This window comes from Eurosta solidaginis, chromosome 2, assembly GCF_040869045.1.
Source record: "Eurosta solidaginis isolate ZX-2024a chromosome 2, ASM4086904v1, whole genome shotgun sequence".
Lineage (NCBI taxonomy): Eukaryota > Metazoa > Arthropoda > Insecta > Diptera > Tephritidae > Eurosta > Eurosta solidaginis.
In genome coordinates, this window is record NC_090320.1 from 285,413,281 (window position 1) to 285,432,924 (window position 19,644).

The 19,644-nt window shown below is 40.2% G+C and overlaps 2 protein-coding genes across 3 annotated transcripts; one reads left to right on the forward strand and one right to left on the reverse strand.

Moving 5' to 3' along the window:
* Positions 1-206: 206 nt before the first annotated feature.
* On the reverse strand, positions 207-19,061 carry mRpL27 (mitochondrial ribosomal protein L27). 2 transcript variants are annotated; one of them, XM_067768306.1, is made up of 5 exons: positions 18,657-19,061; positions 17,420-18,591; positions 17,254-17,358; positions 781-1,358; positions 577-716 (listed from the first exon to the last, which is right to left on the reverse strand). In XM_067768306.1, exons 1-2 carry the CDS (start codon positions 19,006-19,008, stop codon positions 17,774-17,776), a joined length of 1,170 nt encoding a protein of 389 aa, XP_067624407.1. In that variant the 5' UTR covers positions 19,009-19,061; the 3' UTR covers positions 577-716; positions 781-1,358; positions 17,254-17,358; positions 17,420-17,773. The 2 variants fall into 2 exon arrangements, with proteins under 2 accessions (XP_067624408.1, XP_067624407.1); XM_067768307.1 differs by lacking the exons at positions 17,254-17,358; positions 17,420-18,591; positions 18,657-19,061 and adding an exon at positions 207-490 and having other exon boundaries at positions 553-716; positions 781-1,101.
* Vps39 (vacuolar protein sorting 39) lies at positions 6,173-17,634 on the forward strand. The gene is made up of 9 exons (XM_067768303.1): positions 6,173-6,357; positions 6,434-6,702; positions 7,901-8,104; positions 8,167-8,428; positions 15,038-15,297; positions 15,361-15,741; positions 15,805-16,328; positions 16,395-16,797; positions 17,247-17,634. The coding sequence occupies exons 1-9, from the start codon at positions 6,288-6,290 to the stop codon at positions 17,553-17,555; spliced, it is 2,682 nt and encodes an 893-aa protein (XP_067624404.1). The 5' UTR covers positions 6,173-6,287; the 3' UTR covers positions 17,556-17,634.
* Positions 19,062-19,644: the final 583 nt, after the last annotated feature.

The window sequence follows — 19,644 nt, forward strand, 5'->3', positions numbered from 1 at the left end:
TCTCGAAAATAACACCGAAATGATTTTTATATAATGATGAGTTGGACTAGGGAGTAATGAGTGTTCCTGCAATTTCTACCTTCTCCTCAAATTTATATAAGGGGTGTAATCAACTCTTCAGCACAGCCCAGTGCTGAGTGAACAATTTCAACTCCCAGACCACGGAAGTCGTAAAGCCAGAATTGATAATATGGTTCTAGAATTGATTCAAGAGTACTTCTAATAATTTATTGTAATATTAAAATTTGTACAACTAAGAATAAAACAACAGGCAATTTACATATCTTTAAATTTCATCTATTAGACGAAAACGTTGATGTTGTGGTTGTGGTATTACATTGAAAAATTTCTTATAAATTGGTTGTCCTTCACGACCGGCATAGTTCTTTTGTACCCATGTATGATCCCAATTGGGATCCAATTTTTCACAAGTTACATACACATGACCATGTTCCATAGCATAGAGTGTACCATTACGTCCAAAACCCACCTGTAAATGTAATAGCACAAACATAAGTAGATTGGTCTTGACTATTTTATACACAAACATACATTCATGCCTGGATGAAAACGTGTAGTTAACTGTGTAGCCAACAAAGTGCCCTGTGAAACCCAATGACCGTCTTGTACACGCCAACCCCGATGTTTTGGTCTTGGGTGCCCTTTCTTATTACGTGTGCTACCTCCTGTCTTTTTACTTGCATTTCGTACGGTTGCTGAAAAGTTGAAGAGTTTGCTTTAAAGACATTTCTTAGGAACTTATTTTTGTTGTTTACTCACTCAATAAAGTTTGATCTGCTTTTAGGCACTGCAAGGATAGTTTTTGCATAATCGTGAACGACATTATTGCTACTTTAATCGAAAAGAACCTGCAAATTTGTAAATACACCGGAAAAGTGAAATTTACGCCACAATCAGCTGAGTAGTAGAAAGATGTAAATGAATCGATAGACATCGATAAACGGGCGGCTGCGTTAGGGCTCATTTGCACATATCCGACCGGGATTGCATTTGTTATCATACAGAAATAATCATATTTTCTTGCTAGTCATTGGAAATTTGTCACTGGTATTGTAGAAACCCAGCAGTACAAATTTTTCACACACGAATCTCATCACCTTATGCTTCTTGTAGCGATAAGGGGCCTCCCCTTAGGTTTTCCTCAAAAACAGTGGCGAATAGTCATAGTCAAAATTGATTTTAAATAGGGCTGTGAGCTGCATCCGGACTTTTCAACTATCCGGATAAATCGGATATTCGAATAACCGGATAGTTTAGCTAAAATCCGGCTATCCGGATTCACAAATGGGAAATCCGGATATCCGCTGTTCGCCTATACGGATACATAAGCGGAAAATCTGGAATATAAAAGTTGAATATCTGCATATCAGAATTGAACGAAGCAAACATCGAAAAATTATTCACAAAATATGTTTGTAGATTATTAAATTAACGTCAATAATTAAAAAACTACAATTTTAAAAACAAGTGAAAATAAGAACAGTGCCATTTGTTTATATTCAGCCTTATTGTAAACTTCGCGTGAATGCAATTCCCAATGGAAAAATTCCCACATTTGTTCTGTTCTCATTGTGAACTTCACATGTGAAAAATTTCCCATTTTCGAAAAATTACCCTAACCGTCAACAAATTTTTTTCCACGTGAATGTATAGAATTTGTTCGCAAAACTGAAAGTGGGGAACAACACTCGATAAAATGTAAGGATTGTTTATTGCTTATTAAACTTAGTTAAGAATAATTTTATATCACATTAGGTCTATAAACAAAACTCAGTTGACTTTCTTGGTAAGCACTATGGCCGAAAATCCTGAAATAGGAAAAGGCTTACAAAAAAAAAATAAAGATAAAGTACTGGCTGGAAGAAATTGAACAATTCCCTCAATAGCATGGGCCCACCATCAAAATCAATCTCCGAATGGAAAAAGGTGACTATCAATGCAATGTGGCTATGGAATGTGCCATAATTTATATAGCCATTGCTTACAGGTTTGGATTGATCAAAAACGATACGTACGAAACAAGGCTGTCGAAAATACCAAAAATAGGAAAAAGACCGGTGGAGGACCTTGCAAGCAACATGTTTTTTAAACGGTTTTATTTAGCTTGAGTTGACAGACTGCACGGCCGCATGCACGGCCGTTGTGAACGAATCTTGTAATTGAAATTTAAGTAACTTCCCGATAAGCTACAAGCTTGAAACTTGGAATATAGTTCAGAACCCGATGACAATACAATAATAAGAAAAAAATCCCCGCTAGGTGGCGCAAGGATCGAGATATTCGCAAAATTCGCATTTGTGGTCCGATTTGGCTCATATTTGGAACACTTAATACATGCAAGAATAGAAATCGACCTGGGAAAAAAATCGCCGCTAGGTGGCGCAAGGATCGAGATATTCACAAAAATCGTATTTTTGGTCCGACTTGGCTCATGCCTGGAACACATAATCCATACAAGAATAGAAAGTGACCTATCAAAAAAATCGCCGCTAGGTGGCGCAAGTATCGAGATATTCACAAAAATCGTATTTGTGGTCCGATTTGATTTGGTCCATATTTGGAACACATAATACATACATGAATAGAAAGCGACCTATGATGCCCGATTTGGCTCATATTTGGAACAAATATTGCACACAGTCCAGTAGAAGTGACATCAAAATATTTTGGAGTTGAAGGAGGGACAAGCATACGTGGCGCAGAGTCGAGTAAAGTCTTTGGAAGGATTATGTATTGAGGACTTAGGTTGTAAAAAATTGTCAGGAAAGAGTCCTTGTAATAATGAGTCACTAAATGAGCTAAATAGAATGAGAAATAATAGGCAATTAAATAAAGACTAAAAACTTGAAAATAAAATAATTTAAAAAAAATTTTTAAGTTAAACGGTTTTATTGAAAACAATACTTACATGAAATAATAATAATACGAAAAGCTAGAAAATAATTAGGTAGGTCCTAGGTACTAGTCATCACACTCCTTATCAATCTAGGGCGTTGATCAGACAATTAAAAAAAATCGCCGCTAGGTGGCGCAAGGATCGAGATATTCGCAAAAATCGTATTTTTGGTCCGACTTGGCTCATGCCTGGAACACATAATCCATACAAGAATAGAAAGTGACCTATCAAAAAAATCGCCGCTAGGTGGCGCAAGTATCGAGATATTCACAAAAATCGTATTTGTGGTCCGATTTGATTTGGTCCATATTTGGAACACATAATACATACATGAATAGAAAGCGACCTATGATGCCCGATTTGGCTCATATTTGGAACAAATATTGCACACAGTCCAGTAGAAGTGACATCAAAATATTTTGGAGTTGAAGGAGGGACAAGCATACGTGGCGCAGAGTCGAGTAAAGTCTTTGGAAGGATTATGTATTGAGGACTTAGGTTGTAAAAAATTGTCAGGAAAGAGTCCTTGTAATAATGAGTCACTAAATGAGCTAAATAGAATGAGAAATAATAGGCAATTAAATAAAGACTAAAAACTTGAAAATAAAATAATTTAAAAAAAATTTTTAAGTTAAACGGTTTTATTGAAAACAATACTTACATGAAATAATAATAATACGAAAAGCTAGAAAATAATTAGGTAGGTCCTAGGTACTAGTCATCACACTCCTTATCAATCTAGGGCGTTGATCAGACAATTAAATAAAAGCGTTGGACCCGTCATATTTCTATTGATAAGGAAAACTAACTGAACCTTAATCAGGTTATGCTACGCCTCACATTTTTAGAAATTTCACGCGCCCAACGCTTTTATTTAATTGTCTGATCAACGCCCTAGATTGATAAGGAGTGTGATGACTAGTACCTAGGACCTACCTAATTATTTTCTAGCTTTTCGTATTATTATTATTTCATGTAAGTATTGTTTTCAATAAAACCGTTTAACTTAGAAAATTTTTTTTAATTATTTTATTCTGTATTAGAACAGTTAATTTTGGATATAACTCAGTCAGTAGCAGCTGCGGAAGGTGTCGAAGATGGCAAGCCTTTTGGTTTGAATGCAACGAAATCAACTGGTAAGCAACGTGAAAATAACAGTAGTGATGAAGACAACAGCTCTAGTGAGGACTCTGAAGTGGAACTTAGTTGCATGGACAACAGCTTGGACGAAAATAGCACCGAAACTGCCATTGACACGCAAAGGGAAAGTGCTTTGCTTGCACAAAAAACCAGCCAGCAAACTCGCAAAAAAATTAACCCTTCCGAGCTATTAAACATTGAACTAGATGTTGAAAAAGAAATGAATGACAACGTCAGAAAGGGCTTGGAAATCCAGAGTCATCACTATACTGAAATAGAAGGCCACTTAAAGGAATTAAACCAATGCCTCGAAAACTTTCAAAATATTCAAAACAGTTTACTAAAGGAAACAAAACGCCACAATTCGGAAATTGAACGGCTCGGAAAAATTGAAACTGACCGTAAACTCATACTTATAAACATCCAAATCGAGGTTCAAAATTTGAAAATACTAGCTGCAAAGAAAAGGTTAGGCATTAATTAGAATGTTTCGAACGTTTTTGTAAAAAAAAATGAATTTTATGTACTTTATTTTTTCAAATTGGTAAAGCAAGATTAACAATAAAGCCGCTTTTGAGCTAATACAAATTGGAAATTTCTTTGAAGAGTGTCATTCAATTATAAAAACATTTTGTCATAAATTTACATAAGGCAATTGCCTATATTTGCTCTAATACGCTTAGACTCATTGAGGTATAATGAATGCGATTCAGATTCTTCAAACTGCACGTGTTCAGAAATTTCCGGTTGAGAAGCTCTATTTGCAATCCACTGATTGCAAAGGCACTCCTCAACAACATTCAATACTTCAGACAAGACGTGGCTAAAACTTGACTGCGATAAGCCAACATCCACTTGCCTCCCTACTCCTTTTTGGTATGCTCCTTCACCAAAAAATCTTAGAGCAGCTGAAAGCTTTACGACTGTCTGGCAGACCACTGTGCAATACATCCAACAAATATTTGAACGCCGGCTTATTTATTCTATACAATTGGTGAAAGCTATGTATAATTAGTTAAAACGCGATTATTTATTTGGTTTACGAGTATAATTATTTGCATGTTTACCTTGCATTGGGTAATTCAAGGGGATTACACTTATCGCGTAATATCCTCCTGGACACTCGTTCAGCCAACTGCTGACTGGTATTAGTTTCTTCTTCAATTAAACAAAGGCGAAAGTAAGCACTAATCATTACAATTTTAATATTTAACGCAAAAATAAAAATGTTTGACTAAACAACAGCAATTTTTTCTGCAAAAATTTGTAAACAAAACATGAGTGATGTTCACAATAGCATATTCGAAATTCGAATATAAGGATTGATTCACATGAAATTAACGATACGAATTTTTTGTTCATGGGAAATAAAAAATTCATGGGATTGATTTATTCACATGAAGTTTACAATAAGGCTGATTGTGAAAAAACGCTCTTAATTGATTTAAATGCCCCACGAATTTATTGTTTTGCTTTCACTGGATATCCAAAAATACGGTTATTAACCGGATCTTCATAAATCCGGATATCCGAAAAGTTTCACAAACGAATATTAACCGGATATCCATGCCGTCCGGATTTCATCCGCGTCAATGATACCCGTATGGATATCCGGATATTCGAATATGCGGATAGTCCCAGCCCTAATTTTAAATTTAGTTTCAGCTTTTTGACATCATTTTCTATGAGCTATCTGTCAAAAAAGCTGCAACTAAATTTAAAACCTCATTTATTTTGACTATGACTATGTGGCAGTGTATTTATTGCTACAAGGTGTTCTGCGTGTTTTATTTAATATACTTTGATAAAAGCTACAATCTCCTCATCAGCTGTCGCATTATTCATTCTGACGGGCCGTTTTCATTTAGCTGACATTTTAATTGACACAGCGTAGTCAAAAGTGACGACAAACACAAATGACACTATATGAAAACCCGTTTTCATTAAAATGGCAACGTTTGACGTGAAATTTGACATAATGAAAACCAGCCATAAGGTTAAAACACGTCTTTTGACACCTTTCGGAACATTTTCGAATATGTAGTAGTAGTTCCGTTCTCATCCCAGATATGTATGTGATGTTCACATCCGATATAATAATCGATAATAAATTGAAGACGATAGTCTTTCCTCCACCGTCACTACAAGATTGCACTTATCTGTCAATCGCGAATACACTTTATTTTCCTTATCACAAATTCTGGCAAAACAGGCCAATAATTTGTAAACAATGCACGAAGCTTATAATGTACATAGAATCCTTAAGCAGGGTGTACAAATAGAATCAATTGCAGCTTATGGTAAGTTGAAAAATTACTTATTTTTTAGCAAGAAACAAACTTGCACTATATTTTCCTTTGTCCTTTTTTTGAACAGGCAACAATGTTATCTTGGGTACACGCAGTGGTCAACTCATCATGTATTCTGTCGATGAGAATGGTGCCGTGGATATGTTAATGTTTAATAAAAACTTTAGCAAAAAAGCCATTACACAAATGCAGGTTATACCCGCAGAGCATCTGCTATTTGTGCTAACGGACAATATTGTCCATGTTTGCGATATAAGTCAAGTGGGTAGTAATTTCACATTTATACACAGCGCAATGGCTACAAAAGGATGTACTTTATTTGGGTTGGATGTTAAGGTGAGTAATTGTGATGAATCACAGCAAGGAGTGGCGATACAAACGGCGTTGGAATTCCTTAGATCTAGACCCTTCCCCACTTTTCGAAAAAAAAAAAATATATCTATATAAAAATACTAAAGTACCCCGCACTAAGTTCTGTCCGAAAACTGGTTTGCCCACATTTAAAAATTTAGCCTCGCTTCCCCTCTTCACTATCTAACCCATTCACTTGTTCTCTACGTTGTTGTTGTCGTTGTAGCAGTAAATGGCTTCTACTCTATCTTGTACATCCCGTATTCCATTTGTCTGCCTCCTACCTCCGCACCCAATCTCCTTCCTATTCCCACACCCACTCCTACTTCCGCTAAACTTCTTCTTACGCAATATATATAATTTATAAATAAAATATAGATAGATGACCCGTTCTCCTGTCCGATAATTTTCCTTCGATGTTATTGCTCCACCAGTAAACATAGTCATTTGTCATAACCCCCCAGCGAGGGTACGGAAACGATTTAATATGACCAAATTCAACCTTCTACGCCTGTTACCTTTTTGCAAAAAACATAGAAGACATGGTAATGAAATTTTTGTATGCCCTCTCATGTTAAAAAGCGCAAATATAAAACTTCAGCGAAATCGCCATTAACAGAGCTTATATGGAGTAGTGTGAGTAATTAAATTTTTATTTTTTTAAGCAAAAAACTGGCGAGGAGCTATACATTTTGCGTTGTCACGAAGTCAGTTTCAGAGAAATAAAAAAAATATTTGGGTGTGGGTATAAAACAGCACCTTCTTTTCCCATTGAGCTGTTTTACGCACAAAGTGATCTTCGACCCTTGATCGCTTTTTGCACGCAACTCAATTATTAAAATAGATCGAGCCCTCATCCACTTTTGGGAAAGAAAAGTTTGCACTAAATTTCCAACAAATAGCACAATAAGTAGGATTTATTACAATAGTTCAGACCCTGGTCCACTCTACGGAAAGAAAAGTTTCTCAAATATTATCTTTGTAAAAGAGGAATAGGTCGGCCCCTGGTCATTTTCCCGTTTAGGAGTTCAGTGACAAACGAAAGCACTGCCGTATATATATACTTCTCATCTCTCAGGGTGTTTCATGATAATTTTCTACTCCCATTCCTTTTGCTGAACAGGCATGCTTGCGCTGCTCAAGACCTTCATAACTCAATAGTTTTTATCGTGTATTTTTCTAGCCCACAAAACTACCGACGGGTGAAATGACTACCGTCATTGGTATATGCTGTGCGATAAAACGCCAATTACAATTCTTCTACTGGAAACAAGACAAATTAAACAATTTTGATTTTAATATTGAGCTAAAGGATGTGCCAAAAGCGCTCTGTTGGGTTGATGATGCAATTTGCATTGGTTTCAAGGACGAATATGTGATTTATAATGTAAGCTAATACATGTTAAAACTGCAAAGAATATAATCAATTCAAGGTTTATTTATGTTCAGATGCTGGCAAGCAACCCAGAGAAACACGATTTAATTGTGACTTCATCATCACAAAGTTTAGATCCTTGTATATGTCGTATAAAAGATAATATGTTGGGTGTATCCAAAGATGAGTTTCTGGTTGTAATTGATCCAAGTGACTATGTAAAAAAACGCGACGATAAATTAAAGTCACAAAGCATCATAGAGGCTGCAATGGGAAATGTTGAAATAAAAAATAAACCACAACCAATGTTATGGAGTAGTGCATTGCTTGACATAGGTATGCACCAGGCTGGGTGAAAGGATAAAGTTACAAAAGAATGCTCCCATATTTTAAGCTTATGTTGGGAAGGTCTCGGAACCTTTTTTTATTTTTTTTATTCCTTGCAAATGCAGCCGAAATGCTTTTTTTTATAACTTCCCAAGGCAGTCGGTTCTATGTACCGGAGCGACTCGGGATTTTTCCCGACCAAGGACTGTCATTTCAGTGTGACCCCATTTAATTTGTTTCGTCCCTCCCACAAATTGTCATCCTCCCAGCAGCTCCTTGCAGCAGGACTGCTACATATTCTCTTACTCCGGGAAGGTATCGAACCCAATCCGGGTCCGTCTCCTGACCCCGGTCATGAGAAATGGTTTTGCTGCATTTGCCAGAAAAGAATCTTTTTAGGACGGTCATACTCTGTTCAGTGTGTCTCGTGCAAGGGATGGTTGCATCGGACAGGTTGTTCTGGGCTTGATCCCAAAACCCGACGTCCACGTAACTTTTATAAATCTTTTGTGGCTGCTTGCTGCTCACGCCCAAGGGCGTCCCGTAGTCTACGCCTAAGCGTATCCCCACTACCTTCCAGCATCTTCGCTGCTCAGCAAGCCACAACAAGTACCCGCTGCTGCTCGCGCCCCACGGCGCCAAGAACTCAAACAGCTGATACCACTCATAACTACTACCGTCGTGTTGTTGTTGTTGTTGTTGTAGCAATGCTCGCCCCACCTAATAGCCGCGACCGATCACAAATTGACATCAATATCCTCTAACGGGAGTCCAAGGAAACTTGCCGTTTCAACAGGGGTGGACCATAAGGAAAGGGGTGTTAGAGGCGTTGGTTCCACATTACAATTAAAGAGATGGTTGGTGTCATGTGGGGACACATTGCAAGCAGGGCATACATTTTGTATGTCGGGGTTGATTCTGGATAGGTAAGAGTTTAACCTGTTACAGTATCCAGAACGAAGTTGAGCAAGAGTGACACGCGTTTCCCTGGGGAGTATGCGTTCCTCTTCTGCGAGTTCTGGATATTTTTCTTCAAGTACTGGATTCACCGGGCAATTCCCGACATAAAGGTCCGACGCCTGTCTATGGAGTTCACCAAGGACCTGCTTGTGTTTTTCCGCTTCATACGGCTGGGTTCTCTTTTCCTCAAAATGCTTACGGAGATGACTCCTTAGGCCCCTAGGCGGTGCTGGTTCGTCAATCAGATGTCTGTTGGGATGCCCAGGTTTCTGGGTATTCAACAGAAACTGTTTGGTCAGCATCTCATTTCTCTCCCTGATGGGCAGTATTCTCGCCTCATTATGCAGATGGTGTTCTGGGGACATAAGAAGACAGCCCGTGGCGATTCTGAGAGCAGTATTTTGGCAGGCCTGTAGTTTCTTCCAGTGGGTGGTTTTTAGGCTTGGCGACCATATGGGTGACGCGTAGCACGTAATCGGCTGGCTAATTGCTTTGTATGTGGTCAAGAGCGTTTCTTTATCTTTTCCCCAGGTACTGCCAGCAAGGGATTTGAGGATTTTATTACGGCTCTGAATTCTTGGAACAATTGCGGTTGCGTGCGCACCAAAATGTAGATCCTGATCAAACGTCACACCCAAGATTTTGGGGTGTAGGACAGTCGGTAGCGTAGTGCCATCGACGTGGATGTTCAATATGGTCGACATTTGGGGCGTCCATGTTGTAAATAAGGTCGCGGAAGATTTAGTCGGTGACAATGCCAGGTTTCGCGAGGCGAAAAAACTGGAGAGATCAGGGAGATAGCCGTTTATTTTATTGCATAGCTCATCGATCTTTGGGCCTGGGCCTGTGGCCATTATTGTGCAGTCATCGGCGTAGGAAACGATTGTGACTCTTTCCGGTGGTGAAGGTAGCTTAGATATGTAGAAATTAAACAAAAGCGGGGATAGGACACCACCCTGTGGCACCCCTTGTTCAATTCTCCTTTGTTTTGATGTTTCGTTTCTGAATTGCACCGATGCCTGCCGACCACCCAGATAATTTGCGGTCCACCTTTTAAGACATGGGGGAAGGGTGGACCCTTCCAGGTCTTGCAGTAACGAGCCATGGTTGACCGTATCAAAAGCTTTTGATAGGTCTAACGCTGCGAGTACTGTTCTATGGTGGGGATATTGATTCAAACCGCAATTTATCTGGGTGCTAATGACATTTAGCGCGGAGGTAGTGCTATGGAGTTTTCTGAAGCCATGCTGATGAGGGGCTAGCTGCAAATGTGCTTGGAAATAAGGGAGCAAAATGGCTTCAAGCGTCTTTGCCACTGGCGATAGGAGAGATATCGGACGATATGACTCACCTACGTTAGCTGGTTTCCCAGGCTTTAGTAGCGGGACCACCTTGGCCATTTTCCATTTCTCGGGTATGACAAAGGTGGAAAGAGACAGGTTGAAGACATGCGCTAAATATTTGAAACCCTCTTTCCCTAGGTTTTTAAGCATCGGCATGGCTATGCCGTCTGGGCCCACTGCTTTGGATGGTTTAGCGCGACCAATGGCGTCCTCAACCTCTCTAGCGGTGATGGTAATTGGTGACGCGCTGAGTTTGTGTTTATGTGCGTGTCTATTGGCTCTCCGTCTATCTTTGTCGACCGTAGGATGCATTATATATTGTCGGCAGAAAGCGCTCGCGCATTTTTTCGCATCCGACAGCACCTTATCGCCAAAGGCGATTGAAACTTTGTCTTTGGGCTTAGTCGGATTCGATAGGGACTTTACGGTGGACCAAAGTTTACCTACACCGGTAGAGAGGTTACAACCTCTTAGGTGCTCTTCCCATTTCGCCCGCTTGTGTTCGTCCACAAGCAATCTGATGCGTTGGTTTATATCCCGTATTTGGGGGTCGCCTGGATCAAGCTGTCTTATAAGGTCGCGTTCCCTCGCTAAGCTCGCGGCCTCCGCCGGGAAGTGGGGCCGGATTTCGGGAATTCTCCCGCCGGGAATGAAATGTGCCGAGGCGGATTCAATGACCTTACGGAAGGCACGCTCCCCTTGGCGGGCATCAGTCGGGATAGGGAGGGCAGCAAAGCTGCTGTCTGTTGCAGATTTATATTCTTCCCACTTTCCTTTTTTGAAGTTTATGAAAGTGCGTTTTTCGGTGACGATGAAGTCGGCGGTACGCTCGAACGAAATAAGTATGGGCAGGTGGTCGGATGCCAATGTTACAATCGGCTACCAGTTGACGCAGTTTACGAGTTCTGCGCTCACGATTGAGATATCTGGCGAGCTATGACAGCTTCCTACCATACGTGTGGGGGCGTCTCCGTTTATTGTGCAGAACGTCGTTTCGTCTATTTGATCCGCCAACATCTCACCCCTACTGTCCGCCCGCAAGTTTGAATGCCATAGGTCGTGATGGGCATTGAAATCGCCTAAGATAATGCGATTGTTGCCAGTGAGTAAGGCCTCGATATTAGGACGGTATCCACTGGGGCAACAGGTGACAGGAGGGATGTAGATGTTGATGATTTCTAGATTTGCATCGCCTGACCGGACAGATAGGCCTTGACGTTCTAAGACATTGTCACTGCGGCCGATGTCAGGATCAAATATATGATATTGCACAGAGTGGTGTATAATAAACGCGAGGCCGCCTCCATTTCCGCTCTCGCGGTCTTTCCTGTGGACATTATAACCAGAGCAGGTCTGCAATGCAGATCTTGCTGTGAGTTTAGTCTCTTGAATCGCAGCAATGCGGATGTTGTGCCGCTTCATGAAATCGACTATCTCCGTAATCTTCCCAGTTAGTCCATTACAGTTGAACTGCAGAATTCTGAAGTGCATGAGGGGTGACGCCGCCACTCTAGGGGTAAGTGAGGGGTGACTACGCCTAGGTTGTGGAAGGCCAGGACGCAATTGCTGTTGTGGCCTTGGGACTGGACGCCCTTGGGCAAGCATTGGGGTACCCGGATGATTTGGGTTTGCGACCTGGCAACATGGCGCGATAAAACCCGTCGGGGGGTTGCCGTCGCGGAGACCAGAACATCTAGGAAAGTGGCACCACCCAAGGCAGGAGCTACATTGAGCGGATGTCGCAAACCTATATATTCTGTGCTGGCAGACGGTGCAAACGGAGGCAGGGACTAAGAGTCTGTTTCCCTGACCTGCACGATTGCTGCCAGAAAAGAGGGGGGAGAAGAAGACGGGGGCAGGGGCTGCTGCTCAGCATTGCAACCAGCTCTACTACGAAGGTAGTAGAAGGTATAAACCAACGCATCAGATTGCTTGTGGACGAACACAAGCGGGCGAAATGGGAAGAGCACCTAAGAGGTTGTAACCTCTCTACCGGTGTAGGTAAACTTTGGTCCACCGTAAAGTCCCTATCGAATCCGACTAAGCACAAAGACAAAGTTTCCATCGCCTTTGGCGATAAGGTGCTGTCGGATGCGAAAAAATGCGCGAGCGCTTTCTGCCGACAATATATAATGCATCCTACGGTCGACAAAGATAGACGGAGAGCCAATAGACACGCACATAAACACAAACTCAGCGCGTCACCAATTACCATCACCGCTAGAGAGGTTGAGGACGCCATTGGTCGCGCTAAACCATCCAAAGCAGTGGGCCCAGACGGCATAGCCATGCCGATGCTTAAAAACCTAGGGAAAGAGGGTTTCAAATATTTAGCGCATGTCTTCAACCTGTCTCTTTCCACCTTTGTCATACCCGAGAAATGGAAAATGGCCAAGGTGGTCCCGCTACTAAAGCCTGGGAAAGCAGCTAACGTAGGTGAGTCATATCGTCCGATATCTCTCCTATCGCCAGTGGCAAAGACGCTTGAAGCCATTTTGCTCCCTTATTTCCATGCACATTTGCAGCTAGCCCCTCATCAGCATGGCTTCAGAAAACTCCATAGCACTACCTCCGCGCTAAATGTCATTAGCACCCAGATAAATTGCGGTTTGAATCAATATCCCCACCATAGAACAGTACTCGTAGCGTTAGACCTATCAAAAGCTTTTGATACGGTCAACCATGGCTCGTTACTGCAAGACCTGGAAGGGTCCACCCTTCCCCCATGTCTTAAAAGGTGGACCGCAAATTATCTGGGTGGTCGGCAGGAATCGGTGCAATTCAGAAACGAAACATCAAAACAAAGGAGAATTAAACAAGGGGTGCCACAGGGTGGTGTCCTATCCCCGCTTTTGTTTAATTTCTACATATCTAAGCTACCTTCACCACCGGAAGGAGTCACAATCGTTTCCTACGCCGATGACTGCACAATAATGGCAACAGGCCCAGGCCCAAAGATCGATGAGCTATGCAATAAAATAAACGGCTATCTCCCTGATCTCTCCAGTTTTTTCGCCTCGCGAAACCTGGCATTGTCACCGACTAAATCTTCCGCGACCTTATTTACAACATGGACGCCCCAAATGTCGACCATATTGAACATCCACGTCGATGGCACTACGCTACCGACTGTCCTACACCCCAAAATCTTGGGTGTGACGTTCGATCAGGATCTACATTTTGGTGCGCACGCAACCGCAATTGTTCCAAGAATTCAGAGCCGTAATAAAATCCTCAAATCCCTTGCTGGCAGTACCTGGGGAAAAGATAAAGAAACGCTCTTGACCACATACAAAGCAGTTAGCCAGCCGATTACGTGCTACGCGTCACCCATATGGTCGCCAAGCCTAAAAACCACCCACTGGAAGAAACTACAGGCCTGCCAAAATACTGCTCTCAGAATCGCCACGGGCTGTCTTCTTATGTCCCCAGAACACCATCTGCATAATGAGGCGAGAATACTCCCCATCAGGGAGAGAAATGAGATGCTGACCAAACAGTTTCTGTTGAATACCCAGAAACCTGGGCATCCCAACATACATCTGATTGACGAACCAGCACCGCCTAGGGGCCTAAGGAGTCATCTCCGTAAGCATTTTGAGGAAATACGGCACCTGAGAACCCAGCCGTATGAAGCGGAAAAACACAAGCAGGTCCTTGGTGAACTCCATAGACAGGCGTCGGACCTTTATGTCGGGAATTGCCCGGTGAATCCAGTACTTGAAGAAAAATATCCAGAACTCGCAGAAGAGGAACGCATACTCCCCAGGGAAACGCGTGTCACTCTTGCTCAACTTCGTTCTGGATACTGTAACAGGTTAAACACTCACCTATCCAGAATCAACCCCGACATACAAAATGTATGCCCTGCTTGCAATGTGTCCCCACATGACACCAACCATCTCTTTAATTGTAATGTGGAACCAACGCCTCTAACACCCCTTTCCTTATGGTCCCCCCTGTTGAAACGGCAAGTTTCCCTGGACTCCCGTTAGAGGATATTGATGACAATTTGTGATCGGTCGCGGCTATTAGGTGGGGCGAGCATTGCTACAACAACAACAACATACAATTTGTTTCATTATTTGTAAAGTATTCTTCATTTCATCAAAATATATAAAACCAATTATGTGAAAAGGATTGCTGAGCTCAAAACCATATTATGGTGATTTTTAGAGCTTTACCAGACCAAAAGGGTACATACTAATTCCAAAAATTGGATATAAACTGGTCCAAGTTACAACACAAGCTCCAATTTTAGGGGTGGTCTTTGGCAATAATTATTCAATTTGCAATTTTTTGTTTCATTGTAAAGTTTGGGATGACCCCTATGTGATTGGACGCGTTGCCAACGCAATTGAGATACGTTGTATTGAGGGTAGCAGCATAAATAAAGATACGCTTGTACAAAGCATACCGGAGTTAAGTAAAACAAAGTTTCTTGTACGCTCTGCCAAGGGTATTATATTTGCAGCGGCCATATCCGAGCTATGGTGTATACGTATGGTGGATGTGCCAGCACAACGTCAAATTTTACTGCAACAAAAGAAATTTCAATTGGCAATTGGTTTAACGGTAACTATTTGAAAGCAAACCAAAATACGTATTTAATAATACTTATTAAACAACTTTTTTTAGAATATATCTGAAGAACCGGACGATATCAAAACGTCTACAATACGTGAAATACATATGCGCTTTGCGCGTGAATTGTTTGCTAATAAGCAATTTGCAGATGCAATGAAGGAGTTTGAAAAAGCAGTCGCAGATCCGTATGATGTTATACGACTTTTTCCGAATTTATTGCCAGATCAGACGAGCAAATCCATTGACGCGGCTGTGCCAGCACCAGCAACACCACCGCTCGAAGAAAGGGATATGGAAAATGCGCTTTTAGCTTTAATAGAATTCCTGGCTTTGGCACGGCAAAAAGAAGTTGTCAAATTACGCGATACCAAAAGTACATCCAAATCGCTGCTCTCCATTATTGATACAACGCTACTAAAATGTTATCTGCAGGTTTATGCGCAGCAATTTTTTTTTATAAAATCATTATTTATACTTATAGGAGTTTTTTTGCAGACTAATGACTCGCTAGTCGCGCCACTGCTGCGCCTGAATCAATGTCATTTAGAGGAGTCGGAAAAGACTTTGAAGAAACATGCTAAAATATCTGAATTGATCATACTCTATCAAATGAATGGCAAACATAAGAAAGCTTTAGAATTACTAAAATCGCATGCCTCAGTTGAGGGTTCTAGTTTATATGGCTATGATCGCACTATCAAATATCTACAACAATTAGGTAGTCCGCAATTGTCGTTAATATTCGAATTCTGTGATTGGGTGTTAAAAGAATCTCCAGAAGATGGATTACGTATTTTTACTGATAACTTTATTGAAGTTGAAAATTTGCCACGCGCAAATGTACTAGATTTCTTATTAAGTCGTCACAAGGCATTAGTTATACCCTATTTGGAGCATGTTATCAATATATGGAAAGATAATAACACATTATTACATAATGTGCTAGCAAAACAATATCGTGAGAAGGTCCACAACTTGTTGGAAGAAGTGAAAAAAGATGACGAAACTGCAAACAAAAGGTATATTAAATATTAAGGAATTATTCGTGTAATGAAGTATAAAATTCCCTTTTCATTACTTAACAGAGAAGCAGAAGAAAGTTTAAAGAAATATCGTGAAAAATTATGCGATTTTTTGAAAAACTCCCAAAATTATTCACCGGAAGTAGTAATAAAAGATTTCCCGACAAATGAGCTGCTTGAAGAGCGCGCCTTAATACTCGGACGTTTAAAGGAGCACGAGCAAGTTTTGGCAATCTATGTGCAAGTATTAGGCGATGTTGAAAAAGCTGCTGAGTACTGTGAAGCAAATTATGAGCATGATAAAAACATCTTCGCTAAACTAATGAAAACACTTCTAAATCCATCACGTCAACCCCCTTATGAAAATGTCACATTACATCCAGATTTCTTGCGTCCAAATGAAGAAATCATTTTGTCTTTGTTGAATAAATATGCGGAGAAAATTGATCCAAATGTTGTGATACCGGTAGATATACTAATTTATACGTATATAGGGCACGATACGGCATGTTCTGCAGTTTATGAAGCTTCTAAAAGTATGGTTGCCGAGCCTTCACATTCATATGAATGCTCTGCTCCTATCTTCTTGGAATTGGTTAATATTTTTAAAACCAGATACCCTTTTCCGGGACGGTTACTTCTTTTATAACCAACTCCTTTTTTATAACCGTTCCTTTTTAACACCGAGTAGTTATTCAGTTATTCGGTTACTTTTCGTAAAGAAAATTTCTGAAAAAGCGCGAAACCCGGTAATTTTTTTAATAGCGAATACTTACGACTACAAAAGTATTCGGACTATAAGCGAACACCTTTAAATATTCCTTGAAAAAAAGTGGATTACAGAACATACCTGGATAGGTAACCTTACTTTGATGTTGGTTAAACTACATACATATATATTTTCCTTATTTTCAGTTATTACCTGATGAGATGCCAGCGTCATCCATATGGAATTATTTAGAAGTAGTACTTCGTACAGAGCTTATGGAAGAACATGAGCACGAAATTACGGTAGCTCTACTTAAAGCTGAAATTCAGCGTATCAGAAGAGAGATACAAGCAGAGGAGAAAAAGTATGTTATACTCACTGAATTCACAGTTTGCCCGCAATGTAAAAAACGTTTCACAAATCCGCCCGCTTTTGTGCGCTATCCCAACGGAGAAGTGGTACATTTGTCATGTCACGCTAAAAATGCGCAATCTGGCTCAGGAACAAGTAGCTAATAGGTGTAAGATGCGCAATGTATGAAATATTTAATATTTGTATAATAAATGCTGTTTTGTAAATACTGCTTTTAAATAACTCATTATAATTGCCAGCTTGTTTTCAGAATCTATATTTCAATATGCCGCCGATTCATAACATGTAATTTCACGACCCACAATTTCTTTATTATTCTAAATTTAAATTTGTAAGAATTGCGTATCCTGGAAATCAGTTATCAAGTCATACAAGAATCCATATTTGCAATGCGTAAATTTTCCAATGTGAGAATAGGTTGGGTTTCATTTTCTTGTAGTGATAACAGTTGCCTTAATAAATAAATCAGTTCCATGGTTAGCCTTTGCGATCGGTATGCAAACATTTTATTAAACATATCCTCTACATTTGTATTGAATACTTCTTTTATATGTTGTAACAACACGTTCAGTGCATGTGGTTGACATGCTAATATATTCGCTAATAAACGTATACCATATAATAGTCTCAAACGATTACTTATGCTTGTAAAGCCATCGATGGTGCATAAATTTTCCAAAATGTAATCAATTAAATAAATGCTTTCTTCCATATTCAACTCTCGCTTTGGATTTATAGCTTCGCCGTGAAATAACAATTGCAAATGATATTCAGCACCTATTCCATCTCTTTTCTTCAGGCACATGTTGCACTTTATAAAATTTAAGTCTTCCATTCTTAGAACCTGCCTGTTTTGAACCACTAGCAACTGTAAGCACACAGCCGCATCTTCACGAAAATCGCTAGTTAAATCCTTATCACCGCTATCATCTATATAAAGATTCCATAGTTTAGATACTATTTCCATTTGAACTACGACCAGAGCAGCTTTAGCGCTTGTAGCCATTATATTAGCAATTGTCCAAAGCGATGTACGCTTTAAACGTTCATCCAAACTGTCCAAATAGGTGACCAAGTAACTTCCCGCCAAATTAGCGATTTTCTCACAAACGGGCGCCTCACCTAGCGATAAATTGCAAAGGCACTCTACAGCGCCAATTTGGCGTTCTGAATCTATGCCTATAGTGTATGAGAATTCTTATTAACCATGAGTAAAATATTCACTTCGTGTCCTAGCAGCTTACCCGTGAGCTCCTTTATGATAATCTGCAAGGCTCCAGGTTCTTTAGCAAATATCTTTATATTATCGATGCTTTGCAGAAATGCATGACTAAATCGATACATCTCTTCTACTGATGCATGCTTACGTCTTTTTATCCGCTTTACTAAGCCCAGCACATCTTTTACTGTAATATTATTCAGCTCTTCCACTTGTGCATGAATTTCTCCCAAGCCAAAGCGTAACGCATCTTTTGACTTTGCCCGCAGCTCTTCACGATGTCGTTGAGAGAATTGTCTTATTTTGTCACGTAAAAGTTTTGTGGGCACAAATACATCTGCTTGAATGGATTCTGCGGTCTCCATATCTGTATCCATTTTTGTACAAATATATTTCGAAAATGTGGACAATCAAACTTGCTGTTATTCCGTTACGTCATAGATTAGATTGATACGAATCTTTTGTTTACGCTCTCATAATTTCGCTCTCACGAGGGATTTATCTTCTAGTTGTTGCTGGCAACAATCACAGATAAATCCCTCGCGCCAGCTGAAGCGGATGATATAATAGTTAACATTATTTAATGGATAGGGCTTATCCTACATGTCTGGCGTTCCAGGTTCTGTGATCAAAATGGACTGGTTGCATCGGAAGTTCATATTTACAAAACCTATTTTTAGTGATAACTTTTGAATGGAAAATAATATTTACCCTCCGCCTTCGAGCTAATAATACTTACACTAAAACAAGTATTTTAATCCTTTTTTCCATAATTTTTGAACGCTATTCTACAGTTGTAGGTCAAACTAAAGTTTACCAAAATTTTTGGCACGTTTTTCGTTTTGGTTGGCACATTTTTTGTTCTGGGACCCGCTTCAGCTGGCGCGAGGGATTTATCTGTGATTGTTGCCAGCAACAACTAGAAGATAAATCCCTCGTGAGAGCGAAAATATGAAAGCGTAAGCAAAAGATTCGTATCAATCTAATCTATGCTAAAGCTGGAGACATTGGTG